General features: G+C 41.9%; 3 protein-coding genes across 5 annotated transcripts in view; 1 reads left to right on the forward strand and 2 right to left on the reverse strand.

Moving 5' to 3' along the window:
• Nucleotides 1-213: 213 nt before the first annotated feature.
• Nucleotides 214-16,316, reverse strand: efhc2 (EF-hand domain (C-terminal) containing 2; the record flags this gene model as incomplete). Its single annotated transcript, XM_080785257.1, has 17 exons — nt 214-345; nt 1,517-1,526; nt 1,638-1,738; nt 2,865-2,964; nt 4,694-4,786; nt 7,352-7,546; nt 7,792-7,925; nt 8,603-8,799; nt 10,843-10,985; nt 11,164-11,329; nt 12,756-12,894; nt 12,974-13,084; nt 14,119-14,370; nt 14,480-14,703; nt 14,935-15,085; nt 15,440-15,628; nt 16,275-16,316. The coding sequence occupies 17 exons, from the start codon at nt 16,314-16,316 to the stop codon at nt 214-216; spliced, it is 2,379 nt and encodes a 792-aa protein (XP_080641383.1).
• A 471-nt stretch (nt 16,317-16,787) lies between these two features.
• fundc1 (FUN14 domain containing 1) lies at nt 16,788-22,248 on the reverse strand. 2 transcript variants are annotated; one of them, XM_080785632.1, is made up of 6 exons: nt 22,158-22,248; nt 21,594-21,753; nt 21,001-21,076; nt 19,965-20,093; nt 18,596-18,670; nt 16,788-17,687 (listed from the first exon to the last, which is right to left on the reverse strand). In XM_080785632.1, exons 1-6 carry the CDS (start codon nt 22,174-22,176, stop codon nt 17,610-17,612), a joined length of 537 nt encoding a protein of 178 aa, XP_080641758.1. In that variant the 5' UTR covers nt 22,177-22,248; the 3' UTR covers nt 16,788-17,609. The 2 variants fall into 2 exon arrangements, with proteins under 2 accessions (XP_080641758.1, XP_080641759.1); XM_080785633.1 differs by lacking the exon at nt 18,596-18,670 and having other exon boundaries at nt 22,158-22,247.
• Nucleotides 22,249-24,018: 1,770 nt separating this feature from the next.
• The window catches only part of kdm6a (lysine (K)-specific demethylase 6A), a 63,574-nt gene continuing 62,324 nt past the window's right edge, over nt 24,019-25,268 (forward strand). For both annotated transcript variants that reach the window (XM_080785627.1, XM_080785628.1), the window contains exons 1-2: nt 24,019-24,492; nt 24,635-24,698. In XM_080785627.1, the coding sequence (XP_080641753.1) occupies nt 24,323-24,492; nt 24,635-24,698 (234 nt within the window). In that variant the 5' untranslated portion in view covers nt 24,019-24,322. The remainder of the gene's footprint in view (nt 24,493-24,634; nt 24,699-25,268) is intronic.

Genomic DNA, 25,268 nt, shown 5'->3' on the forward strand with positions numbered 1-25,268 from the left:
TTTCCAGGGGCGGAACCGAAATCAAAACACAGACGTCGCCTTGCCAATGCAACCACGTGTTCTTTAATTCAGGATAAATATTGTTCGTGTGAGTGAGTGTGTGGGTGGCGACGTGGCGTGGCGTGGGAGCGGCCGGGTTGTGTGTTTTGAAGAGTCAGCGTGACATTCACCTCCCACCTAGCTCTCTGTCGAGACGGTTTGACGGTGCTGAGGCTACTGTGGGGGGTCAGTGACGTTGTTGGGGGGGGGACGACGGCTGAACGTGTCCTCCAGCAAAATGGAGAAGTTGACGTTCTTCACAGCAGGTCCCTTATTGGCCTCGTCACCGCTCCGGCCCACGTTGACCTTGGAGACACGCAGAGGAACACACAGCTATCACTGTTTATTATTATTATGAGTCTGGATGGATGTACAGTTTGTACACTCTAGTACCTCCCAGACTCTCTCTCTCACACAACACAACAGGAAAGAACACTCGTATAATATAACGGACGTATACACTACTGCACACATGCTGCCATGGTCCTGGATATGCCATTGGGTTAAGAACAACTCACAAATGTTGGCCACCATGTATATTTATAATTTTTTACACTTGATCTCACATAGCCCCTGTAGTAGTAGCCCCTACCTACCTTCTATCTCCATGTAACAAGTAAGACGCGCGAGCGCGGGAAGCCAACGCAGCTCGTAAATTGCAATAACAACTATTAGAATAAATTACGTACTAGGTTTTTTTTCTTTTTCTCAAAAGTTTTTTTTCTTCTTTTTTTCAAGTTTTCTACTGTGTGTGTGCGCGTGTTTTCTTTGTGTGATACAGCTGCGCCCTCTGGTGGCGGGCGGGTGGTGTCACAGCGTGACACACGCACAGTCATGTTCTGCTGGGTTTACATAGTAAATGGCTCACTGGCGTTCGCAACTACCCCAGTAGTAGCCCCTATCTACCTTCTATCTCCATGTAACTATACCCCTGTAGCCCCTACCTACTTTCTATCTCCATCTAACTACCTCCACGTATAGCCCCTTTTGAGAAACACTTCTCTAGTGCAATGACACTGTACTGGTGATTTTAATTGAAGTTGTCCAATCGGTGACACATTTTGGAGAGAGAGAGAGAGAGAAACCAAGTCAATTCATCCATTGAAGACTTTTATCGCACCAATCTGTAAATATTAGGCATTTATTATATATTATATAGTATGGGTTTGTTTGCATGACCAAACCACTGTTGACGTAGAGATGTGGAATAATAAAAGGTTGAACAGAGGTATAGAATTGTGAATTTAATAGCTCACCTTTTTATTGGTCGTTCGACAAAGCGTTCATAATGGTTTGTCAAAAGATAATGAAACTCGACACCACAATATTGGGGTATTTACATATTTGAAGAGATAAACAACAACATATAGTTCTCTGTAACTTGAGATAACAATTCACATGTGTAGTTATAGGGTTTAACACTGTTTAACACTGTAGTTGAGGTATTTATGAATCTCATGAACTGAAAAGAAAATACAGAAAACCGTCTGGAATGAACAACAAGAGAGGAGAACAATGTGTTTATAGGAATTAGAGCGGGCCAATCAAACCAACACAGTTTGGGATATGTACTGTATATGTCAGTGCTGTGCTTTCACTGTTCTTCAGTGTTTCCACGGATATCGTTGAGGAAGCCAGAGTAGTTGATGGCAGACCGACGCATTGGTTTGGGCATAGGACCGTGAGAGGGAGAGAGCAGCTGGAAACCAGTGAGGAAATAAGAACATTTAGAGAGCTGAGAAAGAAGTGGGGATGCATGGCGAGCAAGTGAGTGACGCACGCACGCACCCCCGCACGCACCCCCGCACGCACGCACCCCCGCACAGACTGAAAAGACTGAAAATGATTTTTTGCAAATCTGCACTGATCTCATTAAATGACGGTTGACCCAGTATGAAATTGCTCAGGACTGAAATCCGTCCCCAGGACTGAGAACTTTAAGCCCTGCGCGCGCACACACACACACACACACACACACACACACACACACACACACACACACACACACACACACACACACACACACACACACACACACACACACACACACACACACACACACACACACACATTCCCTCATCTTCTGCCAATGCCTCTCTCTCCCGTATTTGCCATCTCTGCATCGTGTGTGTCCGCAGTCACCTGTTTCTGTTTAGCTCATGGCACGCTAAATCAGCGTTACATAGTAAACACACAGACCTGGGAGAGGAGATCAGAGGGACTCTTGTTCTGTTTTCTCCTGCCCGTCTTGTCTCAGGTCATTTTCCCTGACCAAAGTGACCATTAAATTGCTTCACTTGTCTATTCAACTGATGGTTCACTCTTGAAAGAAATCAGCTCACCCTTATGGCCATGGGTTTTCAATTATATTTCAGCAATGTTCAGTTCCCACCTATACACACTATCAAGACATGCTTTCGGCTTATTTCACTGTCAACTTTAGTTTTTTAAGTTTTCTCTCTAACATTACTTCAGTTCTATAAGTAGCCTTGCCGAGCCATGAGGCCAGGAGCCTATCTCCTGTTTCTGTAGCGCGAGGCAGCTTGATGTACAAGTACACCCCCTGGACATGACGCTAGTATGTCGCAGGGACTTACCCCCAATGCAACCCTTATGATGCTGAATGTCAAACAGGGAGGCACTGGGTCCCATTTTTAGAGTCTTTGGTATGACCCGGCCGGGGATTGAACCCCAACCTCCCAGTCTCAGGGCGGACACTCTAACCACAAGGCCACTGAGCTGGTACTTCAGTTCTATGGCTATTCAAAAATGTCGTGCGTGAGAGAGAGTACGCCGCTCTCCATTTTAGTCTCGGACTTTCTCACCTTCAGGATTTCATCGGGCAGGACCGGGGGAGCAGGGTTCTCCCTCCAATTGATGCCAGCCAAGAAGGCGTGGTAGCCAATCTCTTCTCCATCTGTGTACCTGTGCAGCAAATATGTATCCAGATTACACACCAAACTATACTGTAAACATTATCACATTAAACATTACCGAAGGAGCAATGGTCCGAGGTGCGCTGGGGGTCGGGAGAGGGTGGGTGGTTAGGTTTAGGTGTCTGCCCCGGGGGAGGTTAGGGTTAGGGTGAGGGTTTGAGGTAGGTTGTCGATCGGACCAATAGACCGTCGGCATATTGACGGGGACCCATCAATAAACAGAATAATTTTAAAAAATAGTATAAAAACAACAAAACAATAAGACACCTTAATTAAAACTAGAACAATTTAACATTCATGAGCAGGTTTCTAAATTGCCATTGAATCATAGAGTTGATATTTAAAGTATGTGAGTGCTAAAATGTTTTGCCATATATTGGCCAAACAGGTGATTGCAGTCAAATAGCAATCATTAAATGACAACCATGTCCAATGAGATGTGCCAAATTGTACCGCAAAACACATCATGAGAATACAAAGAATATATGAAGACAGACAAATACAAAAAAAGAAAAAATGAAGGTCTGGAGAGTCAAATGTTTTCCTCAAACAGTGACAGCTGGGAAGCTGCAACCATGTAAAGGAGTTTATGTAGGCCTATTTGTCATAATGAAGGGTTTTAGTTTAGTCATGCTATGTAATTGCTGGTTTACAGGCCCCCTTCCAAGAAGAGTATCTGTATCTACATGGAGCTGATCTGACTTAAAAGGCAAACTGCTTCAATTGATCTTTATGCTGATGTCATTGATTTATTATCCAGCTCAATCTGTATCTATGTGTGTGTAGTGTTCAGTATTTTGTGTTTTTCTATGAAATACTGCGTTTTGATGTTTGTTGTTTGTTGTCATTTGTGTCTGTAAGGCCCCTTTATAAATGAGAAGATATATTAATTCAAAGGAATAAAAATGCAGAGCGGAAAACACTAAGGGTTACCAGAATGGCTGTGTAATATGGTGAGGTTAGCAGCCAGCAGCAGCACCTACAGTGTTATCAGCCAACTCCCTCCCCACAGCGTCAGGAAATCCCAGCAGGACTAGCATTTCATTTGCTGGGTTCAGTTCCTCATGGATTGTAAAGTGAATGTATTTATTCAAATAAAAGTTTGTTGTATTTCTGACCTTTCAGTTCACACCTTATAAGACTCATGTTGCACATACAATTTCAACCACGGACTAGTGCATGATATTCACCTATACATTGACTGATCTTTCAATTCTGTTTATTTGTGTAGAGCCTGTATATAATTATTGAATATATTTTCATACTGTATGTATGTGAGATGGAGGGTGACTGATTTAAGCAGTCACACCTGGCCTGAGTCAAACTAGAACTGGACTCAGAGCTGGGTGTGGCTGCGCACCTGTTGTGCATCATGGACTTGATCAAGGCACAACAGGATAAATCAGTCATCTCCACAAACACTCAGGAGATAGACTCTGTCTGGACAGTGGAGAGATCGCCTCTCCTGTGTAAAATAATATTATTTTACAGTTCTAGTTTGACTCAGGCCAGGTGTGACTGCTTAAATCAGTCACCCTCCATCTCAGAATGTATAAATAATATCTGCAAGAATATGCACATGCATGAAAACATGCGCACGCACGCACGACACACACACACACACACACACACACACACACACACACACACACACACACACACACACACACACACACACACACACACACACACACACACACACTATGGTGTTCTCTTACTTCTCAAGCAGGGCTCTGAGCAGGTCATTGGGCAGAGGGAGCTGGAAAGCTTTACAGATGGTTCTGGTGTCCTTGTTGGACAAACGGCCAGTCCTGGAGACCCGGGGAGAGATGGGAGAAAGGTATTCAACATCAGGGGAAAGACTGAAGAGAACCACGAGTCAGTGCAGTATACCCAGGCTTCGAGTGAGGCCCCACAAAAAAATGTGTATTTTAATAAGCCTTGAAGGACTGACATGCCGTGCGATATGTGGCCTGTGTGGAGGGATATAAGGATGGACATTGGGTATTGCTGACAGAGAAATATTTTTGTTTTCTGAAGGCTTTTCTTTTTCTTTTTTTTTTGTATTTTATGATTTATTTTGATCAGTCAGTGTAGAGAGACAGGAAACCAAGGGCAGAGTGAGGAGAGAGAAGACAGGGTCAGATTCGAACAAGGGTCCTCACAACTCACAAGGAGCATATGTTAGTGTTAGTGAACAGACCATAATGCAAAGCCACCAGGCAGGGACCCCATGCAGACATTTTTGTTTTGATTTGATTTGATTTAATTTGGTTGTTTTCTTTGCCCATGTTGGTTTTGATTTGTGGCTTTTGTGTTGTGGTTTTGTCTTCGTCTGTGATCATCTATTGTCTGTCTGTGTTGAAAACAATAAATAACGTGTTAATAAAGAAATCACCACTGCCACATGAAATGTGTAGTGATCACTTTGACTAGATAACTTTCAAACGTAAGGATTTAATTTAGCTCGGTTTATTTGCACAATAGTAGAATGCAAAGCATTAAACTCTCAGAAAGAGACATTGAAGCGGATGTTTAGTGGTTAATTGGAGTAGTCAGCTGTAGAGTGGGGGTAAGGAACTGTGATGGGGACATTGTGCATTTGTTTGTTTAACTGCATGTAATGTGTTTTTTGTTTGTTTTAGTTTTTTTGTATTTATGGACATATCCTGATGTTTCTTTGAAGATTTTGTTTAGTGTTTCTGCTGCCATGTGGGTGTGGGGGGAATATACAATGTGAATAATTGCTTTGAAAAAGAAAAAGAACACGATAAAACCATACAGCAAAGGAAAACGTTCACAGAGGCACTTCATCAGTTCACAAAGGGAAATAAAATCACACCTGGTACCCTCACAAAAACATGCAGTAATCCTGGTCTCTAAACTGCCTCCCCCTGGCCAGCCGGGGCGCCTGATGGAGGGGAAAGGAACTGTTTGGAATAACGTGTTCCTTCCACGCGCTACGTCCAACCAGGGAAACCCCCCCTGTCAGGTGTAAAGGAGCAACTTGGACACTCAGGCATGAAGGGAGCATGAGTTAAGTCCGTTGCTCTCCCCAGGTTGGCGGAGGGTGTGTAGAGCCCAGGATCACAGTAGATGATTGACACAGGGGTGAAAAATGGGTTACAAAATCGTGGGATAAAAAATATATTAAAAATAAAATCACACCTGTGTGAAGTGAGGGGTGCTAATATATTAAAGTCTCATGTTGATTAGGCGATGTAATGGTGATGTAAACCAAACGGTCATGTCAAAACAAACATTAAATTATCTTTATTGTTAATGGGATTTAATGTTTGTGTTAGGGACAAGAGGGCGTGAATTCTCCCTTCATTGTCAATGGCGTTTTTAAAACAAACATTGAACTAAAAACATACATTCAATCTGTATATAGGAGGGGCTAGCTCAAAAAGGGACTAAAACAAGTCTAGACAAACGGGGGGAAAAAAGAGACAAAACATGAACCAAAACATCAAATTGACGGACGGAGACGCAACGTAATTGGATAATAAGATCACGACAGTTTTCCACTGTGATGGCGCATGCAGGGTTTGGGGCTCATTCTTGTCATGCCATCTTCACTACGGGGAGGGAGAGAAGAGGAGACCGCTGCAGAAAAGCTCCAGCAAACTTGTCTACACGCGGCCAGATAAACACGCCATGCTGCTTGACCCCCTTGCACCGTGAACCATCCATTTACCCAAGTCCCTCTTAATCCCCCCCAGCTCAACTGTGTGCGTGTGTGTGTGCGCGTGCGTGCGTGCGTGCACATGTGTGTGTGTGACTGTGTGTGTGTGTGACTGTGTGTGAATGTGTGCAGTGGTGGTGAAGGAGGGTATGTGAAAGTGAATGATGGGGGTGTGAGAAAGAGAGATAATAAAAGAAAGAAAGAAAGAAAGAATTAGAGACAGAAAGAAAGAAAGATAAATTGTGTGTGTGTGTGTGTGTGTGTGTGTGTGTGTGTGTGTGTGTGTGTGTGTGTGTGTGTGTGTGCTTGCGTGCGTGCAGAACCTGGCCTGCAGAACTACATGCCATACAGGTCTTTGTGGGATCATCTGGTTCCAATGCTCCACTTTCACACTGCTGGAACAAATCGTTCTTCTGAGATATGGGGCCGCTGGACGCACGATTGATGGCTGACTGTGACATTATCTGTCTGTGTGTGTGCATGTGTGGGAGTGGGACATTTGTGCATGTGTGTGTGTATGTGTGTGTGTGTGTGTGTGTGTGTGTGTGTGTGTGTGTGTGTGAGCACCTGATGGTGTGTGCATGTGTTGTTGCTGTTGCTCGACGACTGTTATGATTGCCAGTATGAACCTATATCTTCTTTATCCTATCGTGTGTATATTTGCTTGTGAGTTTACAACCACCCATACCTTTGTCTGTCCTCCTGGATGAAGGCTCTGGCCATGTCAGGGAACTTCTCAAAGTGCTTCTTCTTGAGGTAGTCCTGCGCCACGGCGAGCATGGAGCCCACGTCCACCTCGGGCTGCTCTCGCACCGAGAAACAGCGGCCTAGCATCATCACCTCATGCTCCGATAGAGCACACTCCATGCCAACCAGCAGGCCCCTTTCATGCGCGCACGCACACACACACACACACACACACACACACACACACACACACACACAGGCAAAGTGATGAACACACAAAGATATTATTGCCCGTGTCTCATTCGATATCATGGCTCACATCCTACTACATGTGCAGACCGATAAAAAACATAAACCCATAATAATTGAATAAGTGCATTTAGATGGGAAATACATCTTGAATTCTCCCGCATAGGTTTCAGTAACATACAGTACATATACCTAAAGGGCTCATATGGGATGATACCAGTGTTGTTGGGGTCACTGAGAGACAGGAACTGCCTGATTTCTGTCTGCTTATCCTCCGAGATGGAGTGCAGTTTACTTAGGATTGTGCCGATGTTGGCCCTGGGGAACTTACACACAGAGAGACACATATATAGTTATATACACATAATTATGCTTCACACCTCAGTCACATTATACCTCAGTCACATTAGACCGAACCATGAGAAAAGGTGGCACTTTAGTGGTGTCACACCTGATGAAGTGCCACTGAGAAGGCACCTATAACCTCAGTGCATACTGTATGTCTAGTGCATATGAGTCGGGACCCATTTGTGGGTCGCCTTAGTTTTTGTTTTCCTACATTTGGTTTTTAATTAACGGTATTATTATTTCAAAACAATTTAAAAAACAACATTCCCCAAAAAAGCAAAACCTTTCATGAAATAATAACAAAATCTTTGTCGCAACAGCTCGTAGACCAAAACTAGTGAAAATCACTAGTTTGGGTCCTGGTCGAATATCCAATTTCTGTTTTGGGTCAAGGGCTGAAAGGTTTGGGAACCACTGGTCTAGTGTACCAAGCTGTTTCAATGTTTTTTTTTAATATACATCAACATTCTACCTATTGTGAGAAGGACAGACTGTTTATGCACTGGCAGCATGCAAACACAAGTCAAAATAATTATACATTTTAGAGTGACATTCTTCAAGTTCAAGTTGTTCTTCGTACATTCACCATATCGTAGCCATAATAGAAAATGGACAGACATATAGACCGTGTCCTCTATAGTGTGTTCTCTCCCACCTCCTCTGCATGCTGCTCCATGTAGTTGAAGGCATATTCATCTGCATCCACCACCTGGAAGAGGTGGTTGTTGAGGTTGAGTGTCGCTCCCACGTACATGTCCTGGGCCGAGAGATACTCAGACATCTCGCTCTTGAACAGCTCCTGACCTGGCTTCTTCACCCGACTACGCTCCAGGAACTTACCTCCAAGCACACCTGATTGAGATGAAAGAAGGGAGAATGAAGGAGATGTCGAGGTAAAGCTTATGGGTGACAAGCAGGCAGCAATACCAAAGATTACTGGAAGACAAGTCAACTTGGTCCTGATTTATCAATGGACTGTACAAACCATCTTCATTTTGAGGCCAGGTTTTAGTGTACGGTCACGTCAACGTGAGATTTATCAAACAGGCTGTACCCTGGCAATTCTAGCTTGAAGGATTTGTCCGCTGTTGATAAATGTGGCACATCCTCGCCCCCACCTGTTTTTCTTTTTTTTGTCAAATAGGTTTTTATTGAGAAAGATTAAAATTTGTTGTAGATTAAACATTGTGATATGAATTACATTTTTCTTTTATAGAAGCCAAAAAATGACAAAAGGACAAAAAAGAGGAAAAAAACCCTCAACCCTCCCACCCATACTGCTCATAATGACACCGCATACTATAGAATAAAATAGTAAGGGAAAACATCTGAAAAGAAAATGGCCTACAGTCAACCATATCAGTGGTATCCTGTCTATTAATTGTTTCTACTCAAGTAATGGACAAGGGGCAGCCAAACCTTATCAAACTGTCTCTCCCTGTTTCTCAGGAAATACCTTATTCTCTCAAGATGAAGCGTACTAGTCATTTCATTTAGCCAATGCTTAAATGCAGGAGCCTCCTCCTTTTTCCAGTGCGTCAAAATTTGTTTTTTTTGCTGTAATCAGACCAGAAAATATAGAATAGAATAGAACGTGAGCTTTGGCATCAAAAGCCAAAGTCACGATGGAATGATTTTTTTGGTCTACATCACTTTGTTAAATGAGGGCCTGGGAAGAGGGGGAAGTCATGGCTGATATAGAGATCTTGGCGACTTGGCAGGGTTCATCTTTATGCAAATAAGCAGTGACATAACAACAATTTGGCAATGGCCAATCGGGGGGTAGATAGATACGTTCATCTGATGTTCTCCGTAAAGATCATTTCGACTTTAGATTATATTTATCACAAAATGGAGGAAGAACTGTAGCCAGTTTACCCATCACATGCTCATACTCTGTCCATTTAGTGAGCTGTGAGCATAACATACACAATTAGAACACTAAAATTGAAGCTGATAATGGGTATACTCTCCTGATAAAGCCAAAATTGGCATCCCACCTGAAAATACCTGATGAGACGAGGTGATCAGAGGCATCACTGGCAGGTGGGAGTCATTTTATAACTTGTGAAAAAAGCTGACGCACTGATTACATAAATAGTGACGTTAGAAGCATTGACTGTAATTAATTACATACGGTAATAATAATAATAATGTGATGTTTTATACATATGTACATGTTTTGCATTAAATTAAATTAAATTTGGATGGTACACTTTCTCAAAAGTTCACAGCTAAGTGATAGCTAAGGCCCAAACCGCAGCAATGCAACTCCAACTAAACTGTTTTAAGGACAAGTAAGCCATTGAGGATAATGGTTTCATGCAACTACATCCAACTACTCGCAATCGTTTGGTTGCAAGGAGTTAGACGGTACTTAGACTGCTTTTTCCCCATCTACACCAAGTCTCTTCACCCAAAATAGCCGATCTACAAGCTCAACGCGTTGCGAGTCACGCTGTGAGCCTGCCTAATGTTCCACCCAGAATTTGGATGCTGGGGTTCAAGTGGTTAAGGGCAATTAAGTCTTCCTTACACAAATATGCCTCACAGGCTACAAGAAATACAATCTAGGTATTGCCTTTGTACCTTAACTGACAGCTAACATTTACTCCCCTGGCAAGAAAACGTTCCATGACGATGGTGAAGCCAAGCTTTGATAACTGATAAAAAATATCAAATGTCATAAGCTGGAAAATAAGCTGCTCTCAATTCCTGACAAATGAAAGGTTGATTGATAACAGGCTAACTTTTTATCTAATTACAGTGGAAATTTGGAAGGCCAAATCGGGTCTGGCAGCGCTAATGTTTTTGATCATACATTTAAAATGTCCCTTATAAAGCCCTGTAAGTCCTGGGACGTCTGTGCTCTCTTAAACGAGCAAACAACCCCACCTGAGTTCTTCTGTGCGGGCTCGAACACGGCGATGGTGTCATCGCAGAGGTAGAAGGAGATGATGAACGCCCTATCTCTGTCAACGGGGTCAGTGGTTGCCATTTTAGCGAGGAAACGTAGCACATTACTCTCAAGGCCATGTCTGGGGAGGTACACATATACACCAGGGTGGGGGTTAGTACGTGCACACACACACACACACACACACACACACACACACACACACACACACACACACACACACACACACACACGCACACACACACACACACACATTTCAGTGAGTGAACTGTTTTTGTTTAGTGGAAACTCCATCCAACCTGTCTTTCTCCATGAGCTTGTGGAAGTCTTTCTGCGGGGGCCTAGGCAGCAGGCCCTGGCAGGAACACAATGAGTCCTCCTCTGAGCCAAAGCCATTGTAGGGGGGCACGGGCCTGGGGGGCTTCCAGGCCGCGGCAGCCTTGTACTGCACCGGGTTGAACTCCTCTGAGAGACAGAGAGAGGATGTCGTGGTCTTAATTAAGGTAGTGCATTTATGTGGATAAAGACTTGATGAAAAATAAAGCATTTGAAAGAAAGAAACGAATCAGAGAAGGGGATGTGAGAGGGGAGCAAAGGTATAATCCATCCGTGAAGGGAGCACACTGGCCCGGTTTGACAGTTTACCCTGTGCTGACCTCTGACCAACCGAGAGGCAGACAGGGTCCTCCATCACAGTGGCCTGTCAGTTGGGGGGGGCTCCGCCTTGGATCACTGCTGTGACTAATGCAACGAGCCCTGCAACCTGCCTGTCCCAGGGTGGCAGACACAGGCCGGGCCCAGCTTGGGTTACTGTTGCTGGGGGAGGCCGCGTGACTCTACGTGGCCCCCGTGACTACACAGCCCTAGAGGTATGGTAGAGAGAGACCTGTGGTGGTGGGGGTGATGTGGTGTCTGGTGTCATGCAGACGTCCAAGGCCGAAAGACAGGACGTGGCTGTATAGGCAGTATATACATCAATGAAGGCAGGGCCTGTTAATTAAGAGCTCGTATAGGGAGGGGGGGGGGGACGACTAAAGCGACCAAAGCATATCGTTAGGCTGCTGAGTGTAACAACACTTGGCTGAGATGCATTCTGCATCTTTGGCGTGACTTTTGCAACTGTTGGTCATGGTTATGAAAACATTACACGCTCCGGCAAAACCCCAACCAATATTCCAGGTTCAAACACTTCAGAAATATTGTATGTTAACATCAGCCAAGGATTAGAGAAATAAGAATGACATATATACATTTTATAATAACTATAAAGCATCCTGATAAACTAACTGTACGGCTACAAACTAATTGCAGGACTGTTAATTGTTTCAAAGTTTGCAGGGGCTTTTACTGAATACTCCTACTGCCCCCAAGTGGTCATATGTATATAATACAAGCAACTATTTAAAAATAATATATATATATGTATATATATATTATAAATAAGTATAATTATGCAAAGCAAAGCTGTGTCAGCCTGTGTGGTACTTAAATGCTCAGTAGAGTAAATACATTTGCTAATCCAAGTCCAATGAATGAAAAAGTAAAGTATAATATTTGCAGTATGGCTGTAGCACTATTGCTGAAGAATAAATGCAAGGTGGTGGACCTCTACTTTTGCAAGCACGGTCAGTAATTCTTAGGAACCGGAATGTTCGTGTCATGAAATAACTATGTTGTCACCAAAGGCTCAGGCCGGTACAATATGACATCTCTGATGCTCTATAATTCAATGATAAAACACTAAAGAGTAGAGAAGTGTCATGCAGCATTATCTCTATGAGATACCTGCTATCTCTATGTATATATATATATATATATATATATATATATATACTAGATCATCTCTATCTATGAGATACGCAGCACTATCTGTATGAGATACCTGGCTTACCTATGCCATATTTGGTGCGGTAGTATTCTTTGGTGAAATTGTCACAGTCACAAATGACGACTTTCCTGCCCCACACATGCACCACCCCTCCCAGAGTCAGATCACAGTCCTCGTAAAACTCCTCAGGAACAGCTCCTATCTGCAGGACAGAGAGAGAGAGAGTTTTTAATAAAGTGCTAATCTTTGATCTGTTCCTCTGCACAACGGCGGGGACATACTTTGCGGTTGTCCAGAATGTAGCGTCCTCCCTGACCCATGGGGCCAAACACATTGAGCACCGTGCGGTCTGTGATCTCCCCTGGCTGCCGCGTGGTGGTGGTGGGAGCATGCTGCAAGAGAGAGATAAAAAACATGCTGAGAAACAATTGGTTACATAAAGTGCAACGGATAAGATCACACATGATACAAGGTAATAATATACACGATAACTGAACGCGATAAAGGCATGCACAATTTGATTCATTCATACGCTATACCAATGTAGCCTGAGTTGACACTTCGGGAAGAAATACAGGGAGGGGGGGAGAAAGACAGATAAAGACAAATGAAATTATAGCAGTGGTTTGTCTTGAAGGACAAATTTAATTTGTTTGTGGGGATGTGACGCTTTCCCATTGGATGGAACAACCAGCTCAACCTTTTGGGCTGACATTTAATAAAAGGCATGCGCGCGGACATGCAAGCACACACGCGCACACACACACACACACACACACACACACACACACACACACACACACACACACACACATACCAAAAAAATTACAAGATGGATGATTGAGTCCTGGCTGTATTTCAAGATGTGCTCTGGACATTAACTGAATGGTGAAGCCAAAAGGCTGGAGGGAGGAGGGATGCTTCAGCAGCCCATGTCAGAGTGGATGAGAGCTCAGATGAAAGCAGGGATATGGGAGGAATATAATTAAAGGGACTCGCAACACCCAGCCTCTAATATCTGAAATATCAACGTCAAAAAAAGCAAATCCTGCTAGAGGATCAAATAATTATTTAAATCAGAGACATTTCTGCTTTAAACAATGAAATGCCTCCATTTCTGAGAGAAATCTTCAATTATCTTCCTTTTGACATCAGTTTTTACTGCTGTCACTTCCAGTGAGATTTCTTAAGAAGGGACAGACCACCATGTGGTAGGGGGTTTGAGGTTTTTGATTGATTGATTGATTGAAATATTTATTAACAGTTTGCAGAATTACAGTACAATTCAAGCACAACTCAATACAAAGACTAGCTGTTAACTGTGAGTGGACGACCCAATAACGCATTTCACTTGTTTACAAGAGGGTCCATCTTGTTCAATTCATCAAAAAAGGTAGGGGTGACGTGCGACCACCTCCAAGCTCACCTTGGGCAATTTGCTACGGTGCAGGAACTTGGCAGTGGCGTCTCGGCCCGAGTTTGGGTGGATAACCTCTCGTATCTCTATGGTGTCATCCCCAAGGAAGTAGTGCAGCGTGAGCTCGCGTGTGTCCCCGAACATGCTTTCGGTGTCATCCCAGAAGCAGTAGAAGCACAGGACGTTGCGATCATTCTCTAGGAACTGCCTCAATGTGTCCTGCCTCTGGTACGGCCTCAGTGGCTTCATACTCTCCCGCATCTGGGTGGAGAGAGACACACACACAGAATTAGTATGCACAGAATCGTTGGAAGTGCACCATATGCCCCTACTAAGGGTCTCTCTTTCTCTCCCTCTCTGCCTTATATACCTGTTCTCGTAGGTGGCTGTACGGGTCTGGGGGTACTGAGGCAGGGGCATTTAGGCGTACCCCCAGCTGGGCGAGAAAGTTCCTGGTGAAAGGGTCACAGTCGGTTATGGTGAAGGTGCGCGAGTACAGCACCATCTGTTGGTTAATGTTGAAATGGTGCACGTTGTAGAACATGTTGTCGTGCGGGGGTGGCATTGGAATGCGGTGGCGGCGAATAAATGTTCCTGCCACAAAGATCAAGAGCACAGTTGTTAGCAAGCATATCTCTCGAGAATATATACTGTCCAGTGCATGGTATCCTCAATTTGGCACTTTTCATCAGCTTGGAAGTAAAGCAACAGAAAGTGGGTATACAGAAGTGGTGAAATTCAGCTTTAAGCACGCAAACATTTTATATGTACATTCTAGAAGACTCCAGCCATGCAGCGGGTGAGATAGAATAGCCCAATATTAACCTTGAGGAATGCCACTGTTTTTGTACTCTGATTCCACCACCTGTATGGTGTCATCCTCCAGGTAGAAGTAGATTTTACACTTCCTGATTCGGTACGTCTCCTCCCGTTTCTGAAGCACAGCCTCCTGGAAGTACGCTTCAAAACACAGAACCTACAATGGACAAGGGTGGCTGGGCATGAGACAATTAAAAGAATCCAGCCAGAGTCAAATGAAACATATCACCAACAGCTTTATTGTTAACCACTTAAACTGTATACCAGACTATCCCACGATCTATACGCTCACAATTGGGACGTTAGGGTTTATGTGGTTATGGTAGCCCAATGGTCCAGACTCCAGACCAAAGGGGTCATAGGATGTGTTTGATTAAATAAAACACTATTGACCGAAATATCAATGTTGTCATCTTGTGTTAATTGACAATGTCAGCAATATTATCAAAGTCAGAAATATGATCAAAATTAGCATGGTAAATACATTTCGGATGAATAATTAAGAGTTCACCTGCTTGTCAAAGGCAACCCATGACGGGAGAGCATTACCCTCTACTTGTGGGTAGATGGAATACTTTGGTAGGATCTTCTGGCCAACTAACAACTCTCCTCCGATGCCTGGCTTCTCAGACCCCACCAGCATAGGGACACCATTAGTGTAGTCAAAATGTTGAGACTTGTGGAATCTCTCCTTCCCCAACTAGAGTCAGAGTGTAGGAATGATATAGTATTTTATAGTATAGTTTCAGATATAGCCAAGTAAATAGTCTACAAACATTTTAAAACATTTTTTTTTACATAGTCTTGTCTTGTTGCATTGCAGGGCAGGCAACTCATAAAATACATTGTTAAGAGAAACATACAATAGGCTTGTTTTAGGCTATGACATCATTGTATTTTATTCAAACAAATGTTATCATGTAGCCTGTTACGCACAATACATTATTTGTTTAAATAGGCCACGCCAAGGTCTGTTTTTGATTGATTGAATACTTTATTAACAGTTTGCATGGACAAGCATAGGGAAGTAGGCTACAGTAGCCCAATAGGCTATAAGCTCTGCTAAAAAGATGAATCCAAGAAAGCCCATTGGCTTGTTTCCATTATTGGAGTCCTCGTGCAGACCTACTCAAAATAAATAATCTGTGTAGTATGTAATGATTATCTGTGTTACTTTAATTGCTGTGGTCGACGTGGTCGGTGGAACTCTTTCGTGTTCGCAGCAAGGACTCGCCCCCACCTCGTACAGTTCAGAACAGTAGCACTGTAGCAGCTCTCATAATCTCATACCCAACCCAATCAGTGTTGATAGTTGATACTGTGGTTCATTAAATTATCATACTTACATTTTTGTTGCGGGAGTTCCCAGGGAGAAATGGCAGCGGCATATCAGTACTAGTAGCAATCACCAATTGTAGCTGTAGGGGTAGTTTTGAAATAAGCTACGTGCCTTGTTTGCGTTCGTTTCCTAGCAACGTCCATCTTCACGTGTCGAACTCATTGAGCTGTGTCCATGTATCGGGACTACTTAAACAAATGGCTTACTAACCAATAGGAATTTTCAAACAATAATTAAGTAATTAGGCTACTATTATATATTTAAATATTTATAGAATCTTCTCACGGCAAAACTGAGTCCCTAATCAATGTGTGAATGTTACGATAGTCATTTTCAAAAACTAAAAACTGTAGTAAAGTAAAAACTTCACCTACTGTATAGAAATTAGACCTAAACTTAGCTCTGGTCCATAGCACCTTTCTACATTATAATTGAATATATAATACATATAATTTATAATCAATAGCATCAGAGTATGTTATAGCAGTTTGGTAAGCAATAAAAACAAGTTTGAAATGAATGCATTAATGCACGAGCTGCATTGAAAACTTTTATTCATTCAACAGCGTTATATATAAAATACGTCAGCAACCACAACAACCATCCTAAACGCATCAATATCGTATTGCTAAAAAATAAAGTTTTGGCTAAGCCTTCCTTAGAAGAAAAGAGATGCATTGGAGGCTAATATATATCACTTGCATTTATCACACCTGGCTCTACTAAAGGCCAACACCCTGTTTATCAGCACTTAGAATACAATTCAAGTCTCAACTCTGAAAATGATTGTTTTGACCCAGCACTAAGCAATGTAACACTGAGTGACACTTAGGGAATCCCATGGACACCATCACACATACAGTATGAGGTGTACTTACATATACCAAACAGTTTCCAGCACTCAGCACTGTAATATTATTTTTAACTGCCGGCAATAAAAGTGCAAACATTTCCTATATTCATTTTAAACTTCATATAAAAAGTTGCAGCATTTTTTTAAATATATATTTGGATGTTGCCCTAATGAAACATAAAACTGGACTCTTGAACAGTGGGAGTGTTATTGCATTATTATACCACTTCAGTGCATAGTTATAGCAAAATGGGAAGATCCTTGGTCTTGTCGATGATGCTAATTTGAATTAGAGGGATATTCTGGCTTATCAATAAGTCCCATTTAACATTATCAGTATTAAGGTAGACAAGTATGTGCCACTTCTGTAGACACGCACACACCTACTGGGTAATGACATGGTTGCTTGCAATCAACAGCCACAATATATTGTATTTTTATGTGTTCTTTCTTTAGAACAAAAGGTATAGACACTTCACTTGAGACCCTCTAAGATGCCAGGCCAAGCAGGAAGCCTCCGATGAACCCACTGGTGACCATAATGTTCTTCTTCACAAACTCTGTGGACTGAAAAAGAAAAGAAGGCATAGGTATAGTATAGGTACAATATAGTAGATATATTCCTGCTCCACTCAAAGCATGAGTAAAAAAACCATATGAACTTATTTATTTGTTTACATTTAGAGAAGCCAATTATTTATTAAACCCCATTTCTTTAGTACACTTTAGTTATGCCAATTAATTCCTCCCATCGCTGTTGTGTCAGCTGTCTCACCTGCCAATGAGGATAGAGCCTTTGTCCTACTCCTCCTCGACCTCCTTCTCAACTTTACCCACCGACAGGCGCTGCCCCAGAACGTAGGAGTATATGCATGCAGTGACAAACATCCCCCTTCTCGCCCGGCTTCCCTCCCCCGAACACGGGTCAATTGTGTTCGTATACACGCTCTGCCAAGTGACAGCTAGTGGTCCTGTGGATTTAAAAAATACCTAGACTACGCTCTGGTGGGCACTGGGCAGGTACATTAACCCTGTGCCAACCGATTGCTAGTAAATTTCAACATCACTTAAATTTGAACATCCTCTGTGACTGAGTGTACGTTTTTCTCAGATCTTAAGTTGTGTTAAGATCTGTGTATCTGTGTGACTGTGTAGTGTTGCTGTATTATGTATACTATATGGTCTGAGTTGTGAGGGTGGAGTAGTTAGTCATTAACCCCTTTTGGACTGAATTAATTTCTGATGAAAAAAAAAATCTTTGTGTTTCTGCCATCAATCAGATGCTATATTAATGCTGTATCATGTGAATGTGTTTAAGGCTGGGGTTTATAAATGCTTTTTTGCATGTGTGTGCCTGTGTGGGTGGGTGATGAGGGTCAAGGGATTAGTGTATTTTTGACACTGTACTTGTTTATACAAAAATAATAATATCTGTACATCCCATGTGAAATCCCACTTCCCCAAAGATGGCATACCCGTTTCCTGTTCAGTTTCCAAAAGTTTTGCGAGCCCGACTGTTGCCTCCCACAATTTTCAAATCCTTCCGTCATCTGAAAATATTCAGAGGATAAAGCGGATGTGACGCCCCGCTTCTGTTTTCGTCTTTACAGTTGCGCAAATTTGCCCTCATATGAATTCTAAATAATCAAAGCACATGTATAACTTTCTGCTTTTCAGAAATGCAATTAAATGTAACAGAAATGACGAACAGATCATCTGAGAGCTTCTGTTCTCAGCTTTCTGGAGGCGTAGTAGTTCCAGACTCATTTGGAGATTGTGGAATAGGCTAGTTGTCTGGCTATAACGAGACTACGTTTCCCATAGCTTGCTTGATTGGAGCGGCACCAGATGTATTACATTATACGTATTATGAATTATTATGACCATACCCTTAATCATTTTATAATTTCTAAAAAGAATCATCTACAATCTCACAACATATCGCATGGTGATGCGCTTTTTTTTTTGCTTAATTTTGGCATTCATTTATCAACATTTTTCAAATAAGTGGCACTGATAATGATGGACATTTCTGGTCATTCCATCGGTTTAATACAAATGAATGGAAACATTTTAACAATCATGCAAAATAAGTGTGATTATCCCAAATAATTGCGATTATGTAATAATTATGAAGATATTCACTGAGCCTATTGTCTTTAAATAAGTTAAAACAATATTGACAGTGGTGGAAAACGAGTATCCTCACTCTATCCAAGGATGTACGCAGAATACAAAATGTTGTTACTGATCGAGATACACATTGCAAAAATTTATGTTCTACTGAATCTACTACTTCAGACATGATAATGATTTAGTACAGAAAGGCTGAATATGTCAACATTTTAGGCATTTCCCCCCCTTTAATTTAGGAGGAACTTGACAAGACAGGCAGCTATCAGGGCAGAAGAGGGGGCAAGACGTGTCTCCATAAAGAATAGAACTGGAGCCGTTAAAAGCATGTGGCTAACTTGCCGCAAACAACTTACCGCCTATCCAACCTCTAAGTTGCAATGCCACAACAAATGATTAAATGAAGTGTTGACGGTGATAAAGAGGATATCCCAAGCTGTCGTAAAGGTGAAATATTTGTGGGTTTATCGTCATTTAATACATTCAGATTAATGGAGCTGGGGCTGTCAATGGAGGAGGGTAATGGGTATCAGAACAAGAGGTTGGATAGCCTCAAAGTTGCTTGCGGGTAGTGGCTGACTCTGACATTATCATGTCAACATTTTTGATCCAGTCTGAGTTAAGGCTCATTCATAGTCTAGATTTTTGGTGACCACCGGAGCTGAAATAACGTTTCAGAGCACATAATAAGCATGACATCTCTGGACTCACCTTGTCAACAAAAGAGTTTAGCTCTGGGACAGCTTTATTAGTATTCTTCTTCAGCTGTTTCTTTGCTTTATTGACATCCTTCTCCACTCGCTTCCAGTCCACTTCGATATAACCAGTATTATTGGCTATCTGGAACAGAGGCGAGGGGAAGCAGTGAAACAAAACAAATTATTTATTGAAATATATGTAGCCTAAACCCTTTTGTGACTGCCAAACAGTGCCATAGCCACAATTTGCAACAGTATTTTTTTTAATAATGGGATGAATCTAGAGTTGCAATACCCTCCATTGACATCCCATTGATCCAAATTGCATTTCCGATCTGCTTGTAATATTGTATTAAACGATGTTAAACTCAAACATTGCAGCTGTAGGGAAAGCTTGAATTATCCTCTTTCAAACGGCAAAGCGTTTGTTTCATACAAATCCACCGTAGACATGTTATGAGCTACTTCCTGTTAAGAAATTGACAGGAATTCTTTTTCTAAGTGTTGGAGTTTGGAAGCACTAGTTTTGAATTTGCACATAATGCAACAGGCAGCAGCACGACCCTAAAAAAAACGAGTGCTTCCGTTCCAAACTCCAACACTTAAAAGGAAGCAGCACACCACGGAATAACATGCATATTGTCTACGGTGGATTTTTATGAAACAAGCGCTTTGCAGTTAGAAAGAGGATAATTCAAGCTTTCCCTACAGCGGCAATGTTTGTTGTTTAATACAAGCAGATCGGAAATGCAATTTGGATCAATGGGATGTCAATGGAAGGTATTGAAACTATATTCAACCCATTCATAGCCCCAGTCATCATAGCCTTAAACACTGACACTTGAACTCTGACACTTTATGGACTAAAGGGACTTACTGTGCAATATGTCTTAAATGTATATATATTTTGTAGTATGTATTTTGCGGGATTGCAAATCAATTTTGTTGTCTTGTACAATGACAATAAAGATATTCTGATTCTGATTTTTTTTAAATCTAGTGTTGGAAATTGCAGCTAACAGTGCCAGTAAGTAAGTATTAAGTAATACCTGTAACAGCAGAAGGCCTCCTCCCACAGCTGTAGCCGCAATCTTGCCAACCTTCTGACACAGATATCCTGCACACCTAAAATTGGAAGTTCGCCATTAGAGTTCAGTATATGTCACCACTTTTTTTTTTACTTGCCATCCCATAGATCCCCATTGTGAAAAACACTCATTGGGCTAAAACGGACATAGCCACTTGCCCAAATGTGCTGACATAATTTCATCACATTTGTGATGATGACTATATGGCCGTTTTAGCCCAAGGAGTGTTTTTTGTGCAAAACTAATGCTTCAGCATCATGAAAACCCCCTATTTTGACAAGTCACATGCTACTTAAAGCATGGTGAAAATGTTCTCCTTATAGGTTAGGTTGTTATGGTATGGTCATTGGTCACATTATCATATATCTCAATTATGAAAATTGCTCAACATTATGCAAGTTAGCATCCGGCAGTTTCTACATGCTGGGGACACACCCATACTCAACATTTCTAACATACAACTTTGGTGCATCATGCCTGGGTTGGTTCACATTATGGCAAGTGGACCATTTTATTGTTTATGTCCTTGAAAAAGGTAATGACAGACTATTTACCATCCACTGACTCCACCTAGGGCTAACTGTGTTCCCACGTTGTATTTCTCCGCTATGGGTCCGGAGTTGTTCCCGAAGATGCGGTTCCACCATCGCTGACGTTTGGCATATTCTGTCAAATCTACGACCTTGTCATAAATCTCCTCTTCAATCTCTTGAACTGAATAGGAACATAAAGAGCCATGATGAAAACTGTCATATTAAAGGCCCAGCACTAACGGCTACAATGAACCAGTAACTGTCTAACTTAACGACATTCAGCCGGTCCAGGGGTGGCAGTAGCTTAAACATTGTCATTTACGTCGTTTTCAGTATCTCATACAATGTCATAAAGCCAGTGATAATGAAAGATTGTTCGAGTTAGTCCCAAATCTATGGTTAGTCCGCCTCAACAATAGCATGACTACTTATAAGTACGCTGAACAGGGTTCGACGTGGTGTAGACTTATAAAGGATACTCAGACGAAAGCTAATTGCACAAACATGTATGTTTACATTTTCGATTCAGACATATGCTCGTAATAAATAGCTCAAACACAACGTTGTTATTAGTTTGTAACTTACCCTTGTCACGGTTCGCCATTTTGGAAAGTACTAGTCAGCCCTCTGCTGTCCAACTGGCGCATCAGGATCACTGCACGTTGAACGTCATTTTTAGAAATTAGATCCTGTGTCAGTGTTGATAAGATTTATATTCAAAATAAAAAATATTGAGTGCAAATGATTATCACAACTATTAGAGAACTAACTGAAAAAATAAATAATATTTACATACACAATATCATACATATCAATCAAATCATATGCCACTAGAGGTCCATGCAAACAAATTACAAATAATATACATAAACCGGGTATTACAACATTAGCCTACAAGTAGGCTAGGCCATTACAAAATACAGAGTAGGCGGCAGGCCTATGTATTTTTTAATGTAGCCTAATACCAAGAAATATTAGCATAATTATTTCAAGAATGGCCTATTTAGATCATAAGGCTTCATTCCTTCAGTCTGGTACGTACCCTATGTCTGTTTTGTTTGACTGGATTTCAATGAGCATCAAAATGTCAACTTGCTCTGATGAAGGCCAAAACAAATGTTACATTTTGTTACAGAATAAAGAACATGAGAGTTCTATTTTGTTACAGAATGTTTTTCATATATAGCCTTTTCACACTTTTCTCACAAAAAACATATTCTACGTGAGTCTAAGTGTAATAATTCCTTTGTTGTTACGTTTGATGTGCACAACAGTATAGCTGACAGGAAATAAACTTAGATGGACGCAAGTCCCAGGCCACGCATTTCCACTTTATTAATGAATTTAATAAACAGGACCACAATGGAAACAAACCCCTTGAGATATCCTTTTGACTTTGTAAACCATAGGTTAGACATATCTAATTGATTTAACTTTAAGTCATACACATATTTGGTTCATATTCGACTGGATTTGAATCATGTTGTGGGCAGTGACTATACCGTATTGTATTTATTCAGTTAGGCCTATAGTGCTTGATTTGATCCTTTTTTATGTCTCATATTTCATCCCTGCCTGTCCAAGCAGGGTGACAGTCTCCATCAATTCCTGATGCTCTGACAGTGATGGCAGATTTACAGCCCAGCCGGTCTCTGGCAGTGGGGCTTCTGTACTCCAATCAAACTAGAAAGTGACCTCTGGTTTTCTTCATAAAATCTCTCTCACCATATCTGAAGCATGGAACAAATGTTGTGAAATGTGTCCATCAGACAAACATAGCCTACCTCTTGTGTTATGTTTATGTTAAATAAAAAATGTGAGTGATCAAGCAGAAAAGCATTGTAAACAACACAGGGGGCTTCTGTGATGTAGGACTGTAGGTTATGTATAGCCTATCAATTTGATCAAATAAGACAACAGCAAATAATGGTGTGCGGTGTTGTAGCATTGGAGTTGAATACTGTTATAATACATTCTGCAAGTATAATAAATAAATAACCCAACCAACAGATTTAACTATAGTGAAACAGTTGGCCGAAAATAATGGCAAAAGATAAACCAAAACCAAACACAAAAATTGTGGAACCCTCAAAAAAATCGGACTATAACTGCATATTCTACAAATTATGTGTGGGTTTGCAGATCTGTTAAAATTGCAAACGTAATCCTTGACAGCCCTTTCCTCCCAAAGGCCAATACTGTAAGTGACTGTTACTTCGACCAATGAGCTGCTCCAAAGCGCAGTTACGTAATCATAACAGAATGCAAAAGCCAATCGTAGTGTTTGAGATAGATCTCGATGTCCCTCCTCTGTGTGCGAGACTGCCAGTGTGTGCGCGCGCGTGCTCGCGCGCGTGCAATAAACACTCAAGACAAATCAGTCACGTGACTCCACACGATAGTCGTTCATTGGTCAGAGGAGACCAGAGGGCGTGCCGACGGTGGCGGCGTGCGTTTGCCTATGTGACACAATTACAACAACTTTGAGCTGATGGTTGGGGAAGTTTGCGACATTATCAAATAACACCCCATCGTAAAACCCAACTTTCCATCAACTTCATGCATACATTGGCATTGGAATACACGCTATGTTTTGGTGTACAATGAGGTGTGTGGAAGATAATTTGAAGGGATCATTTCCTTGAGGATTTGGCAACAATTACGCTACGCCCCACTTCAGTCCTGGTGCTGCACTTTGGTTGTTTTTGCATTTTGGTGGACCTCGTCGGCCGTTGCCCCGTTCCATTTCCATGAAATCGTGCGGAGTATCGCTCACCGCCGCTGCCTCCGCTGCTGCTCGGAGTCTCAGCGCTGCTGGTGATGAGGAGAAGAAAATGGCGTCGGGAAAAGCGAATGAAATCGAAGAGGACTTTCCAAAGCTAACAGCGCAAGAGAGAGAGAGCTTGGCCGGAATTGACAGGTTAGATTATACGCAATCCAAGCAGTCTACCCGTTCTATTTTTTTATATATTGTAATCCTCCAACGCCGCCGTGTAAAACATATAAACGAATGCCCCTCAAGTAATACGGAACCGCCTGTGTTGTCTGTCCTCTACTTGCAGTTCACTGTTTGGATTTCAGAGGCTTCATGAAGATGGCGCCAGAACGAAGGCCTTGCTGTTAAAGGTATGCCACTGAATAGGATCACAGTCGCAGCTCTCCGTTATCTCCCCTGATTTGTGCAAATCCCACCTGGAATGAGTGGTACAGACCTCAACGGCATGCTAGTTATGCCTGGCCACCACTTTACACAAGCACCAATTTCACCAACTTTCATGCTGAATCAGACAATTGCTTTGGCAGTAAACCTGCTTTAGATGATCGATGCATTGGGCAAGCAACCTGTGCATAGGCACTGGGCAGCGTTACAATTGTGTCGTAATCTCTATATTGTTTATGTACACATACATACTTCCATAAAGGCTGGCAGCATAGTCCACAGTTAAATGGCAAAACGAAAATAATCCCCATTCCCCACCCTGTTTAATTCACTAGTGGCACCAGGTGCCGTAAGGCAACGAGTTGGGTGATGATAACAATGCATCGAGTTTTAAAATGAATCGTCATCTGCATTCTGCAATGTCTGTACTATAATCAGCAAAGCCCTTCGTGATAACTAACAGATTAAGTCTATTTTACACTATTGCTGTGCTAGCTACATTTGTTGAAATATTTAAGCAGCCATTGTAACCCAAT

The sequence above is a fragment of the Protomyctophum bolini genome (genome assembly GCF_963924005.1).
Source record: "Protomyctophum bolini genome assembly, chromosome: 16".
Classification (NCBI taxonomy): Eukaryota; Metazoa; Chordata; class Actinopteri; order Myctophiformes; family Myctophidae; genus Protomyctophum; species Protomyctophum bolini.